This window comes from Lissotriton vulgaris, unplaced genomic scaffold, assembly GCF_964263255.1.
Source record: "Lissotriton vulgaris unplaced genomic scaffold, aLisVul1.2 SCAFFOLD_2065, whole genome shotgun sequence".
NCBI lineage: Eukaryota > Metazoa > Chordata > Amphibia > Caudata > Salamandridae > Lissotriton > Lissotriton vulgaris.
Genome location: NW_028246114.1, coordinates 337,079 through 361,886, shown reverse-complemented (window position 1 = coordinate 361,886; position 24,808 = coordinate 337,079). Strand labels below are relative to the sequence as shown.

The window sequence follows — 24,808 nt, the reverse complement described above, 5'->3', positions numbered from 1 at the left end:
TCGACAAACAGGTAAAGTCTGTCTCCAAGGAGGTGACTTGATATTTTGTGGGACATTCCTGAAGTTTATGTCTATCGCTGAGTCAAACCTAGCAAAGTTTGAGTTATAGCGGAAATTGTCCATGGTACATGTAGCCCGCAGGAGCTGCCTGTGTGCCACTTATACTGGGCTCAAAAGTGATCTCAACTGGCGACTTAGTATGAATTTTAATGATTTTACCTTCAACCGTCAATACGAGAATTAGGTATGATGGATCGTGATAAAGTAGGACGTTTTTATTTGTAGTTCTGCTACCATAAGAATAGTCTTAATACAAAGTAGGATATTTAGTAGAGGCACGTAGCACCTGCTGGGATATGCTGACTGCAATTGAATTAAACTAGAGCAAACCCCATGCTCTGTAATACTTGAACATTAAAGCACTCCTTCTCCCACACTGGACTGGGCATGTTAGCAGGATTATTTTCCAAAGGTGGTAGTTTAAAGTTGCAGATTATTATTATCCGACATCAATCAATCAATCAACAAATCATATGTCTCAGGTTAACGATTTCTCCTTTGAGGTTTCATTAAGTAAATCATGGGTTTCCAACGTATTGATGACGGATTTTATGATGTAATTTATTGATGACGGTTAATCTGGTGATCATATTGTGATGTATTGTAAGTTTTAATTAACTGATCAATAAAGTCTTACTACTACCACTCCACACCTCAAAGCAAAGTAAACCAAAGATGGGACCCGCTACAGTTGGACTTCACCATCAGGCTCAAAGTGGTAGTGAAGATTGAACCCACTGCAGGTGGACTTCACCATCAGGCTCAAAGTGGTAGTGAAGATTGAACCCATTGCAGGTGGACTTCACCATCAGGCTCACAGTGGTAGTGAAGATTGAACCCACTGCAGGTGGACTTCACCATCAGGCTCACAGTGGTAGTGAAGATTGAACCCACTGCAGGTGGACTTCACCATCAGGCTCAAAGTGGTAGTGAAGACAGAACCCACTGCAGGTGGACTTCACCATCAGGCTCACAGTGGTAGTGAAGATTGAACCCACTGCAGGTGGACTTCACCATCAGGCTCACAGTGGTAGTGAAGATTGAACCCACTGCAGGTGGACTTCACCATCAGGCTCAAAGTGGTAGTGAAGACAGAGCCCACTGCAGGTGGACTTCACCATCAGGCTCAAAGTGGTAGTGAAGATTGAACCCATTGCAGGTGGACTTCACCATCAGGCTCAAAGTGGTAGTGAAGATTGAACCCATTGCAGGTGGACTTCACCATCAGGCTCAAAGTGGTAGTGAAGATTGAACCCATTGCAGGTGGACTTCACCATCAGGCTCAAAGTGGTAGTGAAGATAGAAACCACTGCAGGTGGACTTCACCATCAGGCTCAAAGTGGTAGTGAAGATAGAACCCATTGCAGGTGGACTTCACCATCAGGCTCAAAGTGGTAGTGAAGATTGAACCCATTGCAGGTGGACTTCACCATCAGGCTCAAAGTGGTAGTGAAGATTGAACCCATTGCAGGTGGACTTCACCATCAGGCTCAAAGTGGTAGTGACGATTGAACCCATTGCAGGTGGACTTCACCATCAGGCTCAAAGTGGTAGTGAAGATTGAACCCATTGCAGGTGGACTTCACCATCAGGCTCACAGTGGTAGTGAAGATTGAACCCATTGCAGGTGGACTTCACCATCAGGCTCAAAGTGGTAGTGAAGATTGAACCCATTGCAGGTGGACTTCACCATCAGGCTCACAGTGGTAGTGAAGATAGAACCCACTGCAGGTGGACTTCACCATCAGGCTCAAAGTGGTAGTGAAGATTGAACCCATTTCAGGTGGACTTCACCATCAGGCTCACAGTGGTAGTGAAGATTGAACCCATTTCAGGTGGACTTGACCATCACGCTCAAACTGGTAGTGAAGATTGAACCCATTGCAGGTGGACTTCACCATCAGGCTCAAAGTGGTAGTGAAGATTGAACCCACTGCAGGTGGACTTCACCATCAGGCTCAAAGTGGTAGTGAAGATTGAACCCATTGCAGGTGGACTTCACCATCAGGCTCAAAGTGGTAGTGAAGATAGAACCCACTGCAGGTGGACTTCACCATCAGGCTCAAAGTGGTAGTGAAGATTGAACCCATTGCAGGTGGACTTCACCATCAGGCTCAAAGTGGTAGTGAAGATTAAACCCATTGCAGGTGGACTTCACCATCAGGCTCACAGTGGTAGTGAAGATTGAACCCATTGCAGGTGGACTTCACCATCAGGCTCAAAGTGGTAGTGAAGATAGAACCCACTGCAGGTGGACTTCACCATCAGGCTCAAAGTGGTAGTGAAGATTGAACCCATCGCAGGTGGACTTCACCATCAGGCTCAAAGTGGTAGTGAAGATTGAACCCATTGCAGGTGGACTTCACCATCAGGCTCAAAGTGGTAGTGAAGATTGAACCCATTGCAGGTGGACTTCACCATCAGGCTCAAAGTGGTAGTGAAGATTGAACCCATTGCAGGTGGACTTCACCATCAGGCTCAAAGTGGTAGTGAAGATTGAACCCACTGCAGGTGGACTTCACCATCAGGCTCAAAGTGGTAGTGAAGATTGAACCCATCGCAGGTGGACTTCACCATCAGGCTCAAAGTGGTAGTGAAGATTGAACCCATTGCAGGTGGAATTCACCATCAGGCTCAAAGTGGTAGTGAAGATTGAACCCATTGCAGGTGGACTTCACCATCAGGCTCAAAGTGGTAGTGAAGATTGAACCCATTGCAGGTGGACTTCACCATCAGGCTCACAGTGGTAGTGAAGATTGAACCCACTGCAGGTGGACTTCACCATCAGGCTCACAGTGGTAGTGAAGATTGAACCCATTGCAGGTGGAATTCACCATCAGGCTCAAAGTGGTAGTGAAGATTGAACCCATTGCAGGTGGACTTCACCATCAGGCTCAAAGTGGTAGTGAAGATTGAACCCATTGCAGGTGGACTTCACCATCAGGCTCAACGTGGTAGTGAAGACGGAACCCACTGCATGTGGACTTTAGCAGCTGGTTCACAGGTGCATTAAGACCAACCTTTCACTGAGAGCAGGTGCAGCATGTGAATTATGTTCAAAAGCCCTTATGTCAGATACTGCACAGTACACTGCACTAACCATTACAAAGGTTGTCAATATCGATGATTCCCTGGAGATGGCAAACATCCCACAATTTTCACAAGCAGTGTGTACTTCTGTCAGTTTTTCTGCGTAAGAAGGACTGTTTCTGGGCTTCAGCTGTTCACTGCCAGAGCTGGCCACAGACCTAGGGGTGGCACATTTCTTTTGACTAGTTGATAGCACCGATTATACCCCAGAAACAGTCTTTGTTAAAGTGTTCTCATCACAATCTCATCTCTCCAAACTCCTCAGATCCAGTGAGGTGGGCAAAAAGATTTACATCTGAAACTGATTTTGGCAAACTGGACACACAGCACCCTGGCTACAATTACCTCTGTGGGAGTGGGTGCGGTGAATTAGCAACAAAGGTGTTTATAGAAGTGATGTGAGACACAGCTACCTAAAAAGATGAATATTGTCAAATGGAAATGAAACATCTAAGTACTCTGGTGGCCCACAGCTGGTTGTCCAACAAGCCATCATGTACACCACATGTTTTACACACACCTGTCACACTCAAGAGGAAGTCATGGGTTCCAGTGATAACAGACTACACAGGTATAAAAGGATGGGGCTAGTCAGCACCATCACCAGTAGACTTGAGAGCAATCTTGTGGAAGAACATATTTCACAAACACCTCCTGAGTGTCCCCTTGAGTCTCCAGTGCAAGAATCATCCCAGGTCCACCAGATATGTTCATCAGAGACATTAGAGCAGGGTGTGGCCCAGTGTTAATGTGTGATAAACATTCAGCCTTACATGACACAAAGATTGTCTACTGCCTCTGACAGGGAGAAGGAGCCTTACATACACTGTGGCACTTTCAGGTGTATTCCACTGAGTATTCACTCACACTCTTCCCCTGGCAAATGTGGTCGACTCCAAGAACACCAGGGGTTTTTATAATAGTTTTAGATACCATCTTCTGAAGAGAAAAAGAAAAGAGCTTGGTTCTCACATAGTAGGATCCTTACCTGCTGCCCTGGAGTTCACACAACAACTTTATCGCGTGACTACAATCCACTGCATCAGGGTCATTCTTCACCCATTTCTGTAGCTCCTCCGTGGACTTGTCATTCAAGCAGGCGAAGGTGATCTCAGAGAAATACTCACAGGCTGGGATGATGTAATGGATGAGGGGGGCAGTGCAAATGTAGATCAGAGAGCCCCCTTCCACAGCACCTGCTCAGAGAAACATTCACACTTCAGTGTACTGCAGGGATATCAAAGGATGCCTCAACTTCTGTATAGCTCATAAAGACACTTAAAGGTGCACCACAAGACCGAGACAGTCACATCAAGTTATAAATCTGCAGTGAAAACCAGAAGGGGGTGACATAATTACCAAAGTTAATAAACTTCCTCGGCCACCCCACCTGCTTCATAGTCTTGTTAAAAGGCGGGCCAGCAGCCGACCAGCCTGCTAGACAAAGGTGCGCACAATTTAAGTGATATACAACATATGAAACATGGAAGCATTACATTCATTTCTCTCAGAATTTTTAATCTCATTTCATTTCATTGTGATCATGAAATCTTCAATGATTTCATTACAAGTGCACATAAGTTTATGTGCTACTAATTCTATTGTAATACAAAGAAACAACCTGTATATGTTGGAACAAAAGAAATCCCTTTATTCAAAATAGCTGTTTTGTGAAGTGTAAGTGCTCTAGAAGATATATTGATCAACAAGTTTTGCCCTGGCTCCTCAGGCCTTTCTTCCCTTTGTGTTTTTCTTTTTTTTTTTCCTTGCCTTGTTTTTGCTTCCTTTTTCTGTGCTCACGTCTGGTGGTTGACCCGTGTCCGGTGCCTGGGACAAAAAAGAAACCGATTGCGTAGATGACCCTGCTTTTTCTTTTGTACTATCAGTTGCCCCGTCATTAACCAATTGTGCACGCTTCACTAGCATTCTCGCTGTGTCGGTGTCTTTGTCTGTCACAATGCTTTCTTCAGAGGATGTGTTTGGCCTGCGTGTGAAAAGACGTTGAACATACACCTCTGCCCAGGTGTAGGTCTCATTCAGCTTGTAATCAATCGTATCACGCTTGAATTTCCGTAACTTGGTCTCTTGCAATTCTTTACAATATACATCCGGTTTGATGTTTAAGACATATAGGAATAGTTTCCATTCAAACTCTGGCATTCTACTTGACAGATCTGTTCAAATGACTGCAATCTCCTCTTCCAGCTCGTGTATAGTTTTAGCAAGTTCTTCAACTAGAAGTAACATCAAGTCCAGAGAGCATTTATTAAGGATTGCCTACTATTTTCCCTTGAATTGAGTATTGTTCTGCAAACTGTATAACATAGGTTTATTGGCCAGTCTTAGCTTGCGTGGGATTACCTCAGCCTCGCTGAGCGCGCCCCGACGACCCCGCCCCCCGCCGGAGCAACGTGCTCTGACCGCTTTTCTTTCGTTTTTCTGGCATTGTACTGTACTGTCCCCCATATTGTTGTTTTGATTGCCTGTTTGCTCATATTATCCCACATTGTTAGTGCTGTACCGTTTCTCTCCCTGCCCCTGTGCCCCCCGCCCCGCTCCCCGCTTCCCGCCGCCGAGCATGCGGCCACGCCCCCTTTTCCTCCTGTGCCCTCCCCACTCCCGCCTCCCAGCTGTTCCTCCCTCCCTCCCACTTGGCCATAAATGGCGACCGTGCGGCGCAGGTGAGTGTGACCTGTCCTCAGGACACCCCCGCGCCGCACGGCCACCAGCTGTAGCGTGTGCGTTCCCCCCCGCTGCTGACCTCAGCCTCGCTGAGCCCGCCCCGACAACCCCCTCCCCCCCGCCGGAGCAACGTGCTCGTGTTTGACTCTGATCGCTTTTTTTCGTTTTTCTGGCATTGTACTGTACTGTCCCCCATATTGTTGTTTTGATTGCCTGTTTGCTCATATTATCCCACATTGTTAGTGCTGTACCGTTTCCCTCCCTGCCCCTGTGCCCCCCGCCCCGCTCCCCGCTTCCCGCCGCTGAGCATACGGCCACGCCCCCTTTTCCTTCTGTGCCCTCCCCGCTCCCACCTCCCAGCTGCTCCTCCCTCCCTCCCACTTCGCCATAAATGGCGACCGTGCGTACGCGCAGCGGGTGCGTCGATTGTGCGCCAAAGGCCCGCCAAAGGTAAGCCCGTCTGCACCCGTCCGCACCTGGACCGCGCCCAGCGCCAGGACCCCTGGCCCCCACCGATGCAAGACGACCCGACTGATCTACAATGCCACCGAACTCATCGCTCCCAACACCTGCGGGATCCCTGGATGCTACCGAGCCACCCCGAGGCGCACCCAAGGACCCTTCAGCTGCCACTCCTGCAAGTTCTCCTGCAACCGGACCTGCACCGCACCCGCATCCACCAAGTCGGGAACCAGCAGCAACCACCTGAAGTGCATCCTGCTCAACACCCGCTCCGTCCACAGACACGCCGTAGAGCTCTGGAACCTCCTCGACACAACATCACCAGACGTCGCCTTCCTCACGGAAACCTGGATGAATGCCTCCTCAGCGCCCGACATCGCCATCGCCATCCCAGACGGTTACAAGATCATCCGGAGGGACCGCGGCAACCAGACCGGAGGAGGCATCGCCATCATCCACAGGAACACCATCCGCATCACGAGCAACTCCGACGACACCCTCACAACCGCCGAACACCTGCACTTCCAGATCCACACCGACCCCAAGACCCCCCTCAGAGGCACCCTCATCTATAGACCCCTGGGACCACGCACACAATTCAGCGAAGACATCGCCGACTTCATCAGCCCGCACGCTCTCCCCTCTGCTGACTACATACTCCTCGGGGACCTCAACTTCCAACTGGAGAACAACAACGACCGCAACACCGCCACCCTGCTGGACAACCTCGCCACCCTCGGTCTCAAGCAGCTGGTGACCACCCCACCCACTACGCCGGACACACACTCGACCCCGTCTTCTCCTCCAGCAAGGACATCACCTTCAGCCACGCCACCGGACTCCACTGGACGGACCACAGCTGCGTCCACTTCAGCTACAGAAAGAACACGATCCACCACCACCAGCAACAGGTTGCACGCAGAAGATGGAACAAGATCATGGCTGACCAGCTCGCCGCTTCCTTGAGCCAGGACCCCCCCGCCAGCTCAGGGAACCCCAGCCAGGCTGCCAACAACCTCATGAAATGGATCAGCAACTGCGCAGACGACCTTGCCCCACTGAGGACTGCCGAGCCCTCGAGAGAGCCTGGCGCAGAGACCCAACACCAGACAACATGACCACCCTCAAGCTCGCCACTCGAAAACACCACCAACTGATCCACACCACCAAGAAAACCGCATTCAAGGAACGACTGGACAACAACGCCCACAACAGCAAGAAACTCTTCAACATCGTCAAAGAGCTCTCCAACCCCAGCGCCGGAAACAACAACATCACCCCATCACAAGACCTCTGCAACTCCCTTGCCTCCTACTTCCACAACAAGATCACGGACACACACAACAGCTTCAGCACAGAACTAACGCACCCCACGACAGCACCTGCACCTCCCACCACCACCCTCCGCGCCTGGACCTCGATCAACACCGAGGAAACCCTAAGCACAATGAACTCCATCCACTCTGGATCCCCAACTGACCCCTGCCCTCACTACGTCTTCAACAAGGCCGACTCCGTCATCGCGCCCCACCTGCTGGACATCATCAACACCTCCTTCGACACATCGACCTTCCTGGAGAGCTGGAAGCATGCCGAACTCAGGACTCTACTGAAGAAACCATCAGCGGACCCCACCAAGCTCAAAAACTACCGCCCCATCTTGCTCCTCCCGTTCCCGGCCAAAGTCATCGAGAAGACCGTCAACATGCAGCTGGCCGCATTCCTCGAGACGAATGGATCCCTCGACCACTCGCAGTCCGGCTTCCGGGCCAACCACAGCACCGAGACCACCCTCATCGCTGCCACTGATGACATCCGAGCCCTGCTCGACAACGGGGAAACAGTGGCCCTCATCCTCCTGGACCTTTCCGCAGCTTTCGACACTGTCTGCCACCGCACCCTAGAGCAGCGCCTCAGCAACGTCGGAATCCAATAGAAGGCACTAGAATGGATCATCTCCTTCCTTGCCGGAAGGACTCAGAGAGTCTGCCTCCCCCCGTTCAGATCAGAAGCCACCAAAGTCATCTGCGGCGTTCCTCAAGGCTCCTTGCTCAGCCCCACCCTCTTCAATGTCTACATGAGCCCCCTTGCGGCCATCGCACGCCAACACAACCTCAACATCATCTCTTACGCCGACGACACCCAGCTGATCCTCTCCCTCACCAACGACCCCGCCACCGCCAGAGCCAGCCTACACGAGGGGATGAAAGACGTAGCCGAGTGGATGAAGAACAGCTGCCTGAAACTGAACTCAGACAAGACGGAAGTCCTCATCCTGGGATCTTCGCCCTCCGCCTGGTAAGACTCCTGATGGCCCCTCGCCCTGGGCAGTGCACCCAAACCAACAGACTACGCACGCAACCTGGACTTCATCCTGGACTCCTCCCTCTCCATGACCAGACAAGTCAACGCCGTCTCCGCGTCATGTTTCAACATCCTGCGCATGCTACGTAAGATCTTCCGGTGGATCCCCACGAGACCAGGAAGATGGTCACCCAGGCCCTCGTCACCAGCCGACTGGACTACGGCAACTCCCTCTACCCCGGAACCACTGCCAGACTCCAGAAGAGACTCCAGCAAATCCAGAACGCCTCAGCAAGACTCATCCTGGACATCCCCCGACACAGCCACATCTCCGGACACCTGAGAGACCTGCACTGGCTCCCGGTCAACAAGAGAATCACGTTCCGACTCCTCACCCACGCACACAAAGCCCTACACAGCCAAGGCCCAGGATACCTCAACAGCCGCCTCAACTTCTACACTCCCAAACGCCAGCTTCGATCAACCAACCACGCCCTTGCCGCCGTCCCCCGCATCCGAAGAGCCACCACAGGAGGAAGATCCTTCTCCTACCTGGCCGCCAAGACTTGGAACTCCCTCCTGACCTTCCTCCGCCTGACCCAGGACCACCTGGCCTTCAGGAAGCAGCTCAAGACCTGGCTGTTCGAGCAGTAGCGGACCCCCCCTCCCCTAGCGTCTTGAGACCCTCTGGGTGAGTAGCGCGCTATATAAATACGATGATTGATTGATTGATTGATTACCTTCACTTTATGATATTGGATTTAGGTTGAAACATGAAGTCTCTGAGTGAGTTCTCTTTGTGTGATAAACTCGAGTTGCTTCAGTTGGTGGGTTATCGATCCGCTGTATACATTGAAATCTTAACTTGACTCAAAAAACACTAGGATTAAATTCACTTACACCATGAGTAAGAAAGCTGTATCGTTTCTAGATGTTTGGGTTGAGATCACCGACTAAGGTTCACATACCAGCTTGTACCAAAACCCAACGGACCGAAACAGCGCTCTGTTATTTCAGTCACCAACTCTACTGAGGAATCTTCCATATTCTCAGGTTTTAGGAGTTTCTGACAGTACGAAAGGTGAAGCTACCATTGTGGATCTGAAGACTAAAGACATAAGTCGAGGATATCCCAGCAAACCTCTCGATGCTCAGGCACAAAGCATTATTGCAGGAGCGAGGAGGTTTACTGAAGGAAAGACAGAAACACAAAAGATGGGGTTTCTTTCCAAATGTTCAACTAATTCACAGAAAAATTCAGAATATTAGTACAGGAAGATGGGAGCTTCTACAGTAAGAGACTGCTTTCAGAAATGTATTCACATCTAAACCGTTATTTGCTTATATAAGATCTAGAAATATCAAAGAACTGCTCGCCACTAAAGCAACCCTTTAAAAGACGGATATGCTGGTATGAGGAAATGCCATAATTGCATTCACTGCAAGAATGTAATATCATGACCCATCCGCGCACAGGTGAGAGCATCAAGCTGCTCTATGATGGGGACTGCAATCCCAACAATGCTCTCTACTCGATGAAATGCCCACGCGGCATCCTTTGCGTTGGCAAGACCGAGTGGAAACGAAAGATTTGAATATGCAACGAAAGCGCTACATCTGGTTTGGCACCCACTGATATTACACCGAGGCAGGTTGTTTTCATGTCATTGTAGAGTCCGTCTTGCAAGAGCGTTCCTTTCGTAGGTTTGTGTTTGCTGCTGACAGCCCCGTCTTCGCTGTTTTACGACAGTTGAAGGTATGAGCTTTCCTTGTTGTGATTGGTCCAGTGATGTGCAGCCTTCAGGGCTCTTCACCAGGGGTTTGTGCACCTCTTCTTTTAGCATACGTCACTACCGAGGCTCGGATTGAACGAACAGCGAGCAGCGCGTCATGTGAGTATGCTACATTTACATTTAAGTGGCCTGACTGATTAGGGGGACTGGTTCTCCTTTTTTCATCTAGATGCACACTTTGGACACTTTCACATGGGGCTGTTTTCAACATTCAGGAGTCCACATCACATGGCTGTGAAGGGGGAAGGAGATGCAGGAGAGGCATGCGTTGGGTAGGCTGGTTGGGTATCTTTCTTTGTTTGTACATATTTATGTGTTTCATTGTTATTCCTTTTTTCACAGATGTGCCCCTGACGAAGGGACAGTAATCCCAGCATGCATTGGGCTATGGTGACTCTTGTTTGATCAGATTGTTACGTAATGAAACTGCAACTGAATTCTTTGGTTTTATTACAATGGAATTAGTAGCACAGTGACTTATGTGCCCTTGTAATTAAATGATAGAAGATTTTCATGATCACAATGAAATGAAATGAGATTAGAAATTCTGGAAGAAATGAATTTAATGCTTCCATGTTTTATATGTTGTATATCACTTAAGTTGTGCGCGCCTTCGTGTTGCAGGCCGGTCGGTTGCTGGCCTGCCTTTTGATCTTGATTCGTGTGGGATGTGTACACACCCTTAGGTGCTACACACAGATCACTATAATAAACAGTATTGTTTGACGTTTAAAGCAGCGTCATTGAGGTGTGCAGGGTCTACACATGTTTCATGGTCTTGTCAAACACTCCATCTTTTCTGTCTGACAGAGTCAAGTGCTAGGGCTCAGAGAGTCAATCCCTTCTGGTCACCCCTCCTCAGCAGATGCCCGGGTACGAGGCAGAGTCATCTTTGTGGCCAGCGCCAAACCGCAGCACTCTCTTCCGCTTCAGTAACATACTACTGAAGACATACCTCTTTAGGTTGTCTATCTCTCTGTTCACCTGTCTGCCTGTCTGAGCACCTCTCATGAATGATTATTTAGTGTTGAGAAGCTTGGAGAATTCCCTCTTATTCTTGTCATGTCACATAAAATATTTACTTTTGTAAAGCAGATTGTAGATTTGTTAGGTCTGTTGAGTGGTATATTGTTCTACTGAACTCTACGTTCGAAAGCCCTCCCCCCCAGGAGCATGAGGTGATGCCCCCATACCCTTGGAGAGACAAGAGCCCAAAGGGAGTGACCCGGTGTAATGGTCATGGGACACCAGTAATAAATAACAGTATTCACACTGGACACTGGTCTGTACACACTGACTATCCTAGGAGCCCAGAGGAAACTGCCCTATAACCACTGACTGCCACAAGACCTCACATGATACTGCCCTGTAGTCACAAACTGCCCCAGGACTCACACGCAGTACTGCCCAGTAAACATTGACTGCCCTAGGACCACACAGGAAACTGCCCTGTAAGCACTGATTACCCAAGGACCCAGACACAGGAAACTGTCTGGTAACCACTGACAGCCCCAGGACCCGGACACAGGAAACGACCCAGTAACCGCTGACTGCCCCAGGACCCACACAGGAATCAGCCCAGTAACCCCTGACTGCCCCAGGACCCGGACACAGGAAACGCCCATGTAACAACTGACAGCCAAAGCACTATACAGGAAACTGCCCTGAAACCACTGACTGTAACAGAGCCACAGAGGATACTGTTTTATAAATACAGACTGCCCCAGGAACACACAGGATACTGCTCTATAAACACTGACTGCCCAAGGAACTCACAGGATACTGCCCTGTAACGACTGACTACCTCAGGACCCAGACACAGGAAACAGCCCAATAACCACTGACTTCTCCAGGATCCACACAGGTTACTGCCCTAAAATGATTGTCTGTCCCAGGACCACACAGGACACTGCCCTATAACCACTGACTGCCCCAGGACTGCACAGGGCGCCGCCCTGTAACCATTGACTGCCCCAGTACCACACAGGACACTGTCCTATTACCTCTGACTGTCCCAGGACCACATAGGATACTGCTCTATAACCACTGACTGCCCAAGGACTTCACAGGATTCTGCCCTGTAATCACAAACTGCTCCAGGACTCGCACATGCTATTGCCCTTTAAACACTGGCGACCCCATGACCACACAGGAAACTGCTCTGTAACCACTGACTGCCTCAGGTCCCATACACAGGAAACTGCTCTGTAACCACTGACTGCCTCAGGTCCCATGCACAGGAAACTGCCCAGTAACCACTGACTTCTTCTGGATCCACACAGGATACTGCCCTGTAACCACTGACTGTCCCAGGACCACACAGGATACTGCCCTATAATCACTGACTGTCCTGGAACCTCACATATGCTACTGCCCTGCAACTACTGACTGCCCAAGGACTACACATGAAACTGCCCTGGTAGCACTGACTGCCCTAGGACCCTCACAGGAAGCTGCCATGTAACAACGAACTGCCCCAGCACTATACAGTATACTGCCCTGTAACGACTGACTGTCTTAGAGCCACACAGGATACTGTATTGTAACTACAGATTGCCCCAGAGCCACACAGTATACTGCTCTATCACCACTAACTACCCAAGGACCTCACAGGATACTGCCCTGTAACCACTGACTGCTTCAGAACCCAGACACAGGAACCTGCCCAGTAATCAATCACTGACTTCTCAAGGATCTACACAGGACACTGCTCTGTAACTACTGACTATCCCAGGACCACACAGGATACTGCGCTATAACCACTGACTGCCCTGGGACCTCACATGTGCTACTGCCCTATAAACAATGATTGCTCCAGGACTACACAGGAAACTGTCCTGTAAACACTGACTGCCCCAGGACCGCCAGGAAACTGCCCTCTTACCACAGACTGCCCCAGGACCCAGACACAGGACACTGTCTGTTAACCACTGATTTCCCCAGACACAGGAAACTGCCATGTAACCACTGACTGTCCCAGAGCCACAAAGAATAATGTCTTTTAACCACAGACTGCCCAACGATTACACAGGATACTGCTTTATAACCACTGACTACCCAAGGACCTCACAGGATACTGCCCTGTAACCACTGATTGCCCCAGGACCCAGACACAAGAAACTGCCCAGTAATCAATCACTGACTTCTCAAGGATCCACAAAGGATACTGCTCTATAACCACTTACTATCCCAGGACCACACAGGATCCTGCCTTATAACCACTGACTGCCCTGGGACCTCACACATGCTATTGCCCTATAAACACTGATTGCTCCAGGACTACACAAGACACTGCCCTGTAAACACTGACTGCCCTAGGACCAGATAGGAAACTGCCCTGTAACTACTCACTGCCCTAGGACCCAGACACAGAAAACTGTCCGTTAACCACTGGCTGCCCTGGAACCCAGACACAGGATACTGCCCTGTAACCGCTGACTGTTCCAGAGTCACAAAGGATACTGTCTTGTAACTACAGACTGCCCCAGGAACACACAGGATACTGCTCTATAACCACTGACTTCCGAAAGAACTCACAGGATACTGCCCTGTAAACACTGACTGACTCATTACCCAGGCACTAGAAACGGACCAGTAACCACTGAGTTCTCCAGGATCCACACAGGATACTGTCCTATAACCACTGACTGCCCCAGGACCACTCATGAGACCTCACTGTAACCACTGACTGCCCCAGGACCCACACAGGAAACAGCCCTGTAACCAAGGACTACCCCAGGACCACACAGGATACTGCTCTATAACCACTGACTGCCCAAGGACTTCACAGGATTTTCCCCCGTAATCACAAACGGCTCCAGGACTCGCACATGCTATTGCCCTTTAAACACTGGGGCCCCAGGACCACACAGGAAACTGCTCTGTAACCATTGACTGCCTCAATACCCAGACACAGGAAACTGCCCGGTAACCACTGAGTTCTCCAGGATCCACACAGGATACTGCCCTAAACGACTGAATGTCCCAGCGCCACACAGGAAACAACCCTCTAACCACTGACTACCCGAGGTCTCACAGAAAAGGCTTCAAATTTTGTCTGACATATCCCTCTTTGTAAATCTTACATGCTTGAAATAATGAAATAATGAATACATAAATAGGTTCCGGTGGCAGACTCATGTCTCAAAATTGCCAAATCTAGAGCCTCCCCAGGAGCAGCAGTTCTTTCTGCAGGTCTGTAACTGATCGCCCCTTGTAAACATGTCTCTCTTTTTATCAGGGGAATATTATCCATGCACAAAGGGTCTGGGTTACAGAGGATTGTTCTCTGACTTATGCCTCTGAAGTAGCATGAAAGGAAAACAAGGGGAACCCAGTAAATGGCTCGGGACCATGGGTATCAAGTATTTATCAAAGTAACAAGTGGTCCTTAGCATATAGGAATAAGAAGAGACAAAAATACTGTATAGACCACAATGGGCTACCATATATTTCTCAATTCCTTGTCCTGCCAGATTCAGCTTGCGAAGGCGTATGCAGAGTACCCACGCATTTCCCGCGGACCAGTGATCATCCTGGCCGTCCCGTCAATACGGCACCATTGACTACGCCGGACGAATGCACCCTATCTTAAAAAGAAACTAATCCGAAAGTGCTCTTCTTGCAGTTCGCGACCCTCCCGGCGCACTTACTACGGCTGTAACCGGAACCAATTTATCACGTGACCCTATCTGGAATACTACAAAATACAAGCCAGCCTTCCCAAAAGTTGCTTCTCTCCCGAGGACGCACGTTAACCAGTTATTTACCCTCAACGCAATTAATGCATGTAGAAAATCGTGGCGCCGGTAAAGCATAAACCCGGTGCACCATTCAGAAACCTGTAAAGTATTCTAAAGTGACGCCATGACTGAATAAAGAACCTCGGTACCGGCACTGAGCCCCCAAGCTTCATCTCAAAGATTGCCCCGTAACTAAGGGACAAGTGACAAATGGACATCGCCTGGCGATCCCACTACACAGGCCACTCCATTTAAAGAGAATTTTTCCAGACCATAACTTGGCATTTAAAAAGCTTCATTCAGGCAAATTTATTTTTCATGTCCTGAAGATGATCCCTCTATAACAGAGCTTGGGATCGAAACGTCGACTCTTTGTAGAGTACTTCATACATGTGATTCTATTGTATTATTGTTTGTATGAGTAACTCCAGGATACACTGTCATTGTAAATCCTTATCAGTGACCTGTAAGCTCACCATGTTTGCCTGATATTTCTTTCACCCACTCCCCCGTCTTCTCCACGTACGGCACAGGACTGTGCCCTACCATAACCTGACTGTTTTGGGTTATGTGTTGTATTTCTAAAATCCAACTATCTATCAAATCAATAAACATTCCTTGCCCGGCTGGACAAGGAATTGAGAAATATATGGTAGCCCATTGTGGTCTATATTTTTGTCTCTTCTTATTCCTATATACTAAGGACCTCTTGTTACTTTGACAAATATCTGAAGTAGCATGAACCACTCTGAATTGAAAAATAGTCAAACAGGGGCAAATACATGTGATATATCTCATAGCAAACTACTCACTCCTGAGTTGTCCATTGTAAGTTGAGATGTATTTCTCAACTTAATTTAGACATGAATGGTCCCAGGAGTGTGCACAAGGGCTGATGGGAAAATCCCATGTGAAAGTCCTGCAGTCAGTGTGACAAACTGCATCACACTGTGTGCAAATCACAGAGTATTCAGGAGAGGAGGCAGAATAGAAAATCCCCTGTTTGCAGAAAGAGAAATCTAATCCAAAAAAAAAACACAAGGACAATTTTGAGGTTAGAAGTGGCACGATTCGCATAATTGAGCCTTGTCTGACTGCACTGACTGCAAAAACGCTTTTTCATATGTGCAAATCACAAATTGGTAACACTTTGCCGAATCACAACTTGTGTTTATCAATTTTGTACCTGGAAAGTGTGTGTTTAGGGCATCTCTTCCAAACAGTGCTATGTATGAATTAGGGTCGCAAAATATGAATTTCTTACTGACACCTCAAAGGTGGTGGTAACCAATCAAAGACATGATGGTCTATTGACCCCAGCAGGACACCCTGCAAGTGATGAATCGCTATTTAAGACTTATACATTTTCATACATTAGGAATAGCGATTTCCTACTTGTGATTGAGTAAGTGTTGCAGTTAAGAAATCACAAACCTTGTATTTTCTCAGGTGAGGCTCCTCCACTGGGGCGGAGGAGCGTCGCCCCACTGCTTCCTCGCAGTGCGAGAAGCAGAAACATAAAATGGTAAAACTACCATTTTATGTTTCTGCTTCTCACACTGCAAGAAAGCAGAAGTGTTTGGTTGCGGGTGGGGGACGAGGCTGCTCTACGAGCAAGGCTGGGCATGGAAAGAGTAGTGTGCCCACTCCTGAGTGAGCATGACTGGTTTGGTTGGCCCTCTGGGGCCGATAAAACCAATAATGTGCACTCTGCCCTTTCTGTATGCAGACTGCCATGCAGCCTACAAGGAGAAAATGACCTTCCCAAAGGCACCCGGCTGGCCGGCGTCCCCACCAATCACAATGCTGCCATTGCAGCGGTGTGATTGGCTTAGGGGTGGGGAGGGAGGCTGCATGCTTCCTGATCCTGCCGGAGGCAGGAGAGGAGAGCAGGAGCTGGAACCGGAGCTTTGAAAATGAAGGGCCTGGCAGGCGGACAGGTACGTTTTTTAAAAATGAATTATTACATTTACCAGTCGAACCCTCCCCGCGCGACCCCCGCACCTCTGCCCGCGATTAATGCCAGATGCAACTGTGTTTTCTACGCATGACTTTAAATTCCAGAACTTTCCTAACCTTCAGCATTTGTGCAGATATGAATGTGTAAAGTGCACATGGTAAGGTGGGAATAGGAAAACATGTTCACTAAAAGGCGTAAGTGAGCTCTGACATTCAAACTCATGTATAAGAAACATAGAATTATGAATCAGTGAGGCAGGTGTAATCTACACTAATGTATAAACGTAACTACCATGTGTCTGTAGTGAAAGAGGCACTCTTGTGATTGGGCACCTTATGATGACCTTCGACTAACACCATTTTAATTGACTTTAGTGTGTTATTTTACCCTAGCCTTAATGTAGGATGGTCCTGCATATGCCTGCTTCTCTTCTGTCTTGTAATCTTGCTGTCTTTCAGTGGGAGCTGTCACGAAGTAGAACAGTGTTGCCAAGAATAGGAGGTGTGGTGTGTACATTTGAAGGCGTGAGAGGGAGAGAGAGGTGTGGAGTGTTGAAGTTCAGTGTTGTGATCGGTGGTGCACACATGTGCTCGTGTTCTACATTGAGAGATAAAGTATGTGACGCTATAAGCAGTTGTGCAGAAATGTGTATTGTACACTTATGAGAATTATGAGCGCTTACTATTGTTTTTGACATGGCCTCACGCCATCTTGTTTTCTGACTGTGCCTTGCTGCAGTTTTCCTGCGTGCACTATTTGCTTTAAATGGCTTCATGTCATCTTGTTTTCTGACTTTCCCTTTGTTGGACTTGGCCCTTCTCCCCGAAATTTTTCGGTTTTCTCCCCCCTAATTCAGGATGTGTCCCCCAGGGTAAAGGTTACTGTACAGGCCATGTGTGGTGTGAGACGCCATGTTAATGTGATAATGTGATGCAATGGTGTGCACTTATTTTCCCCCCATTGTGTAGAATGTACCCTGATGGAATGCTGCATTTGAAATGACTGCCATGGCTGTGCGATGTGCCACCTGACTGCAGTAGGTTAGCGGTCTAGATGTTTGGTACCCAGCCACCCTAGCTTTTGGAGGGAAAGCCTGGCACCCAGGGTGCTCTTCTCCTCCCCCTGAGCCAGTTTAAACCAGTTCGCCAGAGAATTCCAGAAGCTTCTGGCACTGTCTGGGAGGTGGGGTAAGGGGAGATAAATAAGGGGGATGTGCCACAATGTACAGAGACAGAGCTGGGACAGGAACATGAGGGGACCTTCTGCCAGGGGATACCGCCACTTGGGCCTGTGTGCTGGACCCTGCACCCATCTAGAACCCCTCTACTGTCCCCAGGGCTAGTGGAAGCCCCACTTCAGGAGTTCAGGCTGCTGAGTAGGAGGGCCACGCTACAGTGGGGATGGTGAAAGCCTACCACCCTGTTTTGATGAGTCCCCACTAACTGCTGACCTGGCCCAGTAGTGCCTGCTGCTCTGTTCCCTGGCCCCCTTGAGAAGGAGGCCCCCCCCTAGGTCCCTGAGGCTGGTGGGACCTGGTGCCACGCAAGCGCTGCGCCTAAGAGCTCCTGGAAGGGAAGGAGCGCCTTGGACTGGACCCCCGCCCCCAGGAGGTGAGGAGCGTTACCCTGGGGCTTACTATTGGGACTGCTTGCCCCCCAAGCGCTATCCCCCTAAAGCGCTGTGCTGTGAGGAACTGTGCCTGCGAAGCACTGCCTGGCCTAAAAGAATGGCTGCCTGCTAAGCGCTATATTGCCTGATCCTACCGCGCTGTATTAGGAGGACTGTGGCTAAATGTTGTCGATGCCATGTTTATGTGCACAGTGTTGCTGGCCTAAGTAGTTTATTCATATTGGGCTTTCACGCCTAGTGTTCTTTCCCTCACATTGATATTGCTGATATTTCATGTCATGTGATAACTCTTTGTCTTTATTTCAGCCCTGGAAACTAACGGACTTACCTTTTTATTCTTTTTCTGATTACCCCTGTGAATAACCCCCTGGTGTACATTGCCCTGGCGCCCCACTGTGATTACGGTGTCTTACTTTTACAGGTTGGACACAATACATGAGTTATTCTTTTACATCCAAACCGGTGTTGTGTCTCTTTTGAGGTGTGCCTGGTGTGTCGTCTGTGGGTACTGCATGGATGCTTCACACATGTCCTCAGGAGTTTGGCATGCCCGCTCTGCACCATGCTACCCCCCGTAGAATTGGCTACCCCATTTCTAACACCCTTGCTTCAAGTTGTTTGGGTTCATTATAGTTCTTACCATTTGCTTTAAATGGCTTCATGTCATCTTGTTTTCTGACTTTGCCTTGCTTCTGCGTGCACAGCAGTGCTTGCAAGTTGTTTAGGTTAATTATGAGGTCTTACTATTGGCTTTGACATGGCCTCATGTCATCTTGCTTTCTGGCTTTGCCTTGCTGCTCGCACGTAGCTGCAAAGTGGGAGGGCATTTTTCCTCACTTGTTTTTTGCTCTTCACTGACCAGAGTGGACTGGATATTATCTGAGGAATGTGCAACTCTGCCTCGAAGACAAAATACGGGAGCCTGGCTAGCCTTCGTCTTGGCCTTGACCCAGACTGGTACAGCCAGCTCAGTCTTTTCTAATAAGAAGGGGGTGAGGTTTTCTAGAAGCTTTGTCTTACATTTAGTAATGGTTTTTAAGCTTGGAACCTTCGAGGGCCAGGTGGAAATTCACCACAGAATAGACATATTGCTGATGTGGTGACAGAACTTGAGTCCTGATTGAACTCCTTCCTGGGCTGGTGACGGGCTTCCCCCAGCTTGAGTTGGCAAGGATGATGCCATATCAATCGGTGAGGTGTTCCTAACCAAATACATATATATATTTGCTACTCTTTGCTACTTGTATATACTGCATTATATTTCAATCGTTCATTTAATTGTTCACTTGATATTTGGGAGTCTGCAATTACTGATATATTCGGCCTGCTTTTCTAAAATATTGCATAAATAAACTTGTTTGTCATGTTAGATGCACCTGGATTTGTTTTCTTACCTCGCCTTAAGGGAGGTGGTGGGTCTTTGCCTCGTCTTTTGGGAGTGTTGCTCAAACATTTATTATTTAAAGGTGCAGTGGTATATTTGCCTCCAAAAGTGGGAGTGCAGTGTTTGGGTGTGGCTTATTGGTGAGAAGTCACATTCATTAAAGTTTCTTAATTTGTACCTGTTTTGAAACTCAGATCAAGTAAGTTTTGGTAGAAGTAAAACTTGTTTAAAAATGTATTTTTGATACCTGGCCATGTAGAAAAGCATTTCAATAAATTGTGCTTAGATACATGCACAGAGGAGTATGGGTTGAATGTTTCGTGATAACAGGTGTGTAAATTACGTATGCTGGACATACACCTTCCGTCAGTGTTTGAGTGCAGGTGAATAAATGAAAAGAGAAGGAGGACAGGCATGATTTTAAATGAAGACTTCAATCTCAGACCCCACTTGTGACCCAAGTGTCAGCAGAATCTTCACTGTCCAGGCTAAAAGACATTACTTGCCTTGTTAGTTTGTGGAGTTAGTTACATCATCATACTGACAGGGCAGCCTTAACGGTCTCTTTGCTATGGGTACAACAGAAATTCAGCACACACACATGTTGTTCTATCTTTCTTGAAAGCTTTTCTGATCAAAACACTATTCCCATTGACTGAAGTATGGGCATTTGCATGTTGTATTTCACATACAATTTAAGGTGTGTAATGAATTAATTAAAAAGAGTATTATTTCAATCATATGTGTCTCAAGGAATGCTTCAATGCCTTAAGCATGAAAAAAAGCCAAAATCTCTAAGTAGATAGCCAAATGAAGTAATCTGAAAAATACAACAGAATTACTCATTTCAAGCAATAACAATTATCTTCATCAATACTGCTCTTGTAAATGGATCAATATTTTGTTAATTAACTGTGGGTGAAATGGGGCACACCCAACTAAACGTAAAAAATTAACCACACATTATGTGGTGAGGAGTAACACAGATAGTACTCACTTGATGATAAGATCCTCAGGTAAGCAGGGAATAGTTGATTAACAGTATCTTCCACATAGTGGCCGTCTTCTCCATAGTACATCTGGAGCAACGCTCGTGGATCATATAACTTCTCATACATTTCCTTCAGACTCATGCCAGAGGCCATGCTCTCCACTGTGCTGCTCTCCTGCTTTCAGTGCTCGTTGTCTGCGCTCACACAATGTCTACAAGAAATCTGCATTATCAGGAATATATACAAGAAATCTACAATGTAAATGATGTCTACCTGAATTCTACATTGCAAATGATGTCTACGTGAAATCTACATTGTAAATGATATCTACACGAAATCTACAGTGCAAATGAAGACTTCTAGAAATCTACATTGCAAATGATATCTACAAGAAATCTACATTGTAAATGAAGACTTCTAGAAATCTACATTGTAAATGATATCTACAATTAATCTACATTGTAAATGATGTCTACACGAAATCTACATTGTAAATGAAGACTTCTAGAAATCTACATTGTAAATGATTTCTACCTGAATTCTACATTGCAAATGATGTCTACAAGAAATCTACATTGTAAATGAAGACTTCTAGAAATCTACATTGTAAATGATTTCTACCTGAATTCTACAATGCAAATGATGTCTACGTGAAATCTACATTGTAAATGATCCACTAACAGATATTACTCTATTTACATACCCATCCCTTCAGCTCTAATCCAACTTCACTTTTAAACCAGGGGTCCATGTTTTGCTCTTCCTTACAAATTCATGGAGCCTGCCTCGCCTAGACTTGCATCTCTGGACTCCAGTAGAGGCCATGTTGGTGTTGAGAATCGATTGTGTACCCAGGAGCTTTGACTAAAGTTCATGGTAATGTTGTAGAGGGAAAGGTGCATATTCTTCCAGCCATGTTGGATTTTTGATTGTGTCAGCGTGGAGAAGAAGAACATATTCTGTGGTGACCCTTAGTTCAGGGAAAGGAGATGAAGAGTCATCAACTTTGATGGGGAAAGTTTTTAACTCTTCAGTGTGTTTTACCGATGTCAATAAGACATTCAATGGAGTGACGTTAGCATAATCATGAACATATGAAGCACATCATATTTGCCTGACCGCAGTGGCTCATGGTAGAGGCTGAATAATGTTTACGACCGTGGTGATACTTGAGCGACCACACATTCCAAGAGGTTTTCATCTGACTGCACTTCTTTCTTCCTTTTGAATCATTTTAGTAGTGTTAAGATGCTGTTGCTTGTTGAGTAGATGTTAGCATAGTACTATGTCCTCAATGCACTGCACAGAGCTACCTTGGCAGAGCTCATCAATAGTTGAGGCCAAGTCGATGTACGGCATAAGACCACCAAATGACTGCAGATTGTGTATGGTACTCACATCTCCACCAAACCTGATCCACCTTGTTGATATGTGGTTTCTCCCACTCACTGTGGCTGAATGGGGGGCCTGGTGCTTTCCACGGGAAATTCTGACCAAATCCCAGAAATACTTGAATAGGCTTTTCCCAAAGGCCTGTCCTTCATCCCAAGATGAAAATGTATTCTCAACATATTCAAATACCTGGACTTCTGGGGGTGAAGGTATAACCAAGAGTTTAATGTACTGACGTCTAGTGATGCACTGAAGGCTGGTAGAGTTTAGTGCAGAGGTCTTCAAACTTTTGTAGGTTGAGCCCCCCCAGTTGAATTTTTTTAGATGTTGGGCCCTCCCACCACCTGACAGAAATTTCTGGAATCTGGTACACTACATAATCGACTGCCAAGTTCATATCACAGGCCATATTCGGCAAATAATGTTTAACACAATAAGAGTGTTTAGTAAACTGCAGGTTTGTGGATGGGTGTGGTGAAATGACAGAGGCTTATTACACAGCTCAAAACACAATTTTCAAGATAAAATGTGCGCAAATTCTTTTTACTAGGATTCTTTCTTTTACACATGACCTAGATTAGTAATAACACCACCAACATAATTTGTGTGGACCCGTTTTAATCTAAAATTGCATGTAACTAAAACATTTCTCTGCAAATAGTAATAGACTCTCTCACATCAATCACATTAAAAAGAAATGAAACAAAAAGGGAATTTACAAGAATCAGGGCAAAAACAGAGCTACCTCTATCAAGGGAACCCCTGAAAGGCTGGATTGCAGTGCATGTAAATATGTCCTTTTGTAATTTAGGACGAAAACCTTGATGGGGAACGACATGTCCATACTTGTGTACAGGGGCGCAACTAGACACGAACTTCGAGGGGGGCTAACACTCCCATCCAGGGCTGGCCCTAGCACTGGTCGCACATAGTGCAACAGTCTGTTTTGGCGCCCCTCCCCCATTTCCTCCTTCTCCATGAATTTCCTCACTACCACTCACCAACAATGCACCCCATCTCTCTATAGCACCTTTCTGGCAAACATGTAATTTTTTTTATAGTTCTACTCATAGTTTCCCACACTCAGTTCTTTGATCTGCATGGTACACATTTTTTTTTAGCAGGCACATTATACCTCTGCGCTGTGTGAGTGCATGGTGATCAGAGTGAGTGCATGGTGGTCAGAGTGAGTGCAGGGTGAATGGTGTGAGTGCATGGTGATCAGTGTGAGTGCATGGTGATCAGTGTGAGTGCATGGTGATCAGTATGATCGCTGTGAGTGCAGGGTGAATGGTGTGAGTGCATGGTGATCAGTGTGAGTGCAGGGCGAATGGTGTGAGTGCATGGTGATCAGTGTGAGTGCATTGTGATCGGTGTGAGTGCATGGTGGTCAGAACGAGTGCAGGGTGAATGGTGTGAGTGCATGGTGATCAGTGTGAGTGCATGGTGATCAGTGTGAGTGCATGGTGATCAGTGTGATCGCTGTGAGTGCAGGGTGAATGGTGTGAGTGCATAGTGATCAGTGTGAGTGCAGGGCGAATGGTGTGAGTGCATGGTGATCAGTGTGAGTGCATTGTGATCAGTGTGAGCGCAGGGTAAATAGTGTGAGTGCATGGTGGTCAGTGTGAGTGCATTGTGATCAGTGTGAGTGCAGGGTGAGAAGGTGAATGGTGTGAGTGCATGGTGATAAGTGTGAGTGCATTGTGATCGCTGTGAGTGCAGGGTGAGAGGGTGAATGGTGTGAGTGCAGGGTGAATGGTGTGAGTGCAGGGTATGTGGTGTGAGTGCATGGTGATCAGTGTGATCGCTGTGAGTGCAGGGTGAATGGTGTGAGTGCATGGTGATAAGTGTGAGTGCATTGTGATGGCTGTGAGTGCAGGGTGAGAGGGTGAATGGTGTGAGTGCATGGTGATCAGTGTGAGTGCATTGTGACCACTGTGAGTGCATTGTGAGCATGAAAGTGAAGGGCGAGAATGAGGAGTGAGTTGTCTGAATGCAGGGTGCATTCCCAAAACCTTGAACTAACACAGCAGGTTATTGACGGCAGCGTGGGGTTTCAGAGATGTTAAACCATTGCTTTTATGGCATTAACCAGGGATCAGGGTGGAGGAAATAAATGTGCTGATCTTGCAACAAACTTCCAGTTTTATGGTTAGGGTTGCCAGCTCATTGTTTATTTTTGTACCAACTGGGCCATCAAAATAGTCACCTAAAGCTGCATTGTCAGCACTTGTCTGTGCATACTTGAACAGCACATATAAATAGTAGCACTTTTAATTGTGTTTTAGGGCTGCCTGAATGGTCCATGACTGATAATA

The 24,808-nt window shown here is 47.5% G+C and overlaps 1 protein-coding gene across 1 annotated transcript in view; it reads right to left on the bottom strand.

Annotated features, from left to right (window-relative positions):
- Positions 1 to 21,289, bottom strand: part of LOC147666143 (nicotinamide N-methyltransferase-like) — a 95,677-nt gene extending 74,388 nt beyond the window's left edge. The window contains exons 1-2 of the mRNA XM_086949274.1: positions 21,104 to 21,289; positions 4,139 to 4,346 (exon numbers count right to left, since the gene is read on the bottom strand). Of these exons, the coding sequence (XP_086805400.1) occupies positions 4,139 to 4,346; positions 21,104 to 21,251 (356 nt within the window). The 5' untranslated portion in view covers positions 21,252 to 21,289. The remainder of the gene's footprint in view (positions 1 to 4,138; positions 4,347 to 21,103) is intronic.
- Positions 21,290 to 24,808: the final 3,519 nt, after the last annotated feature.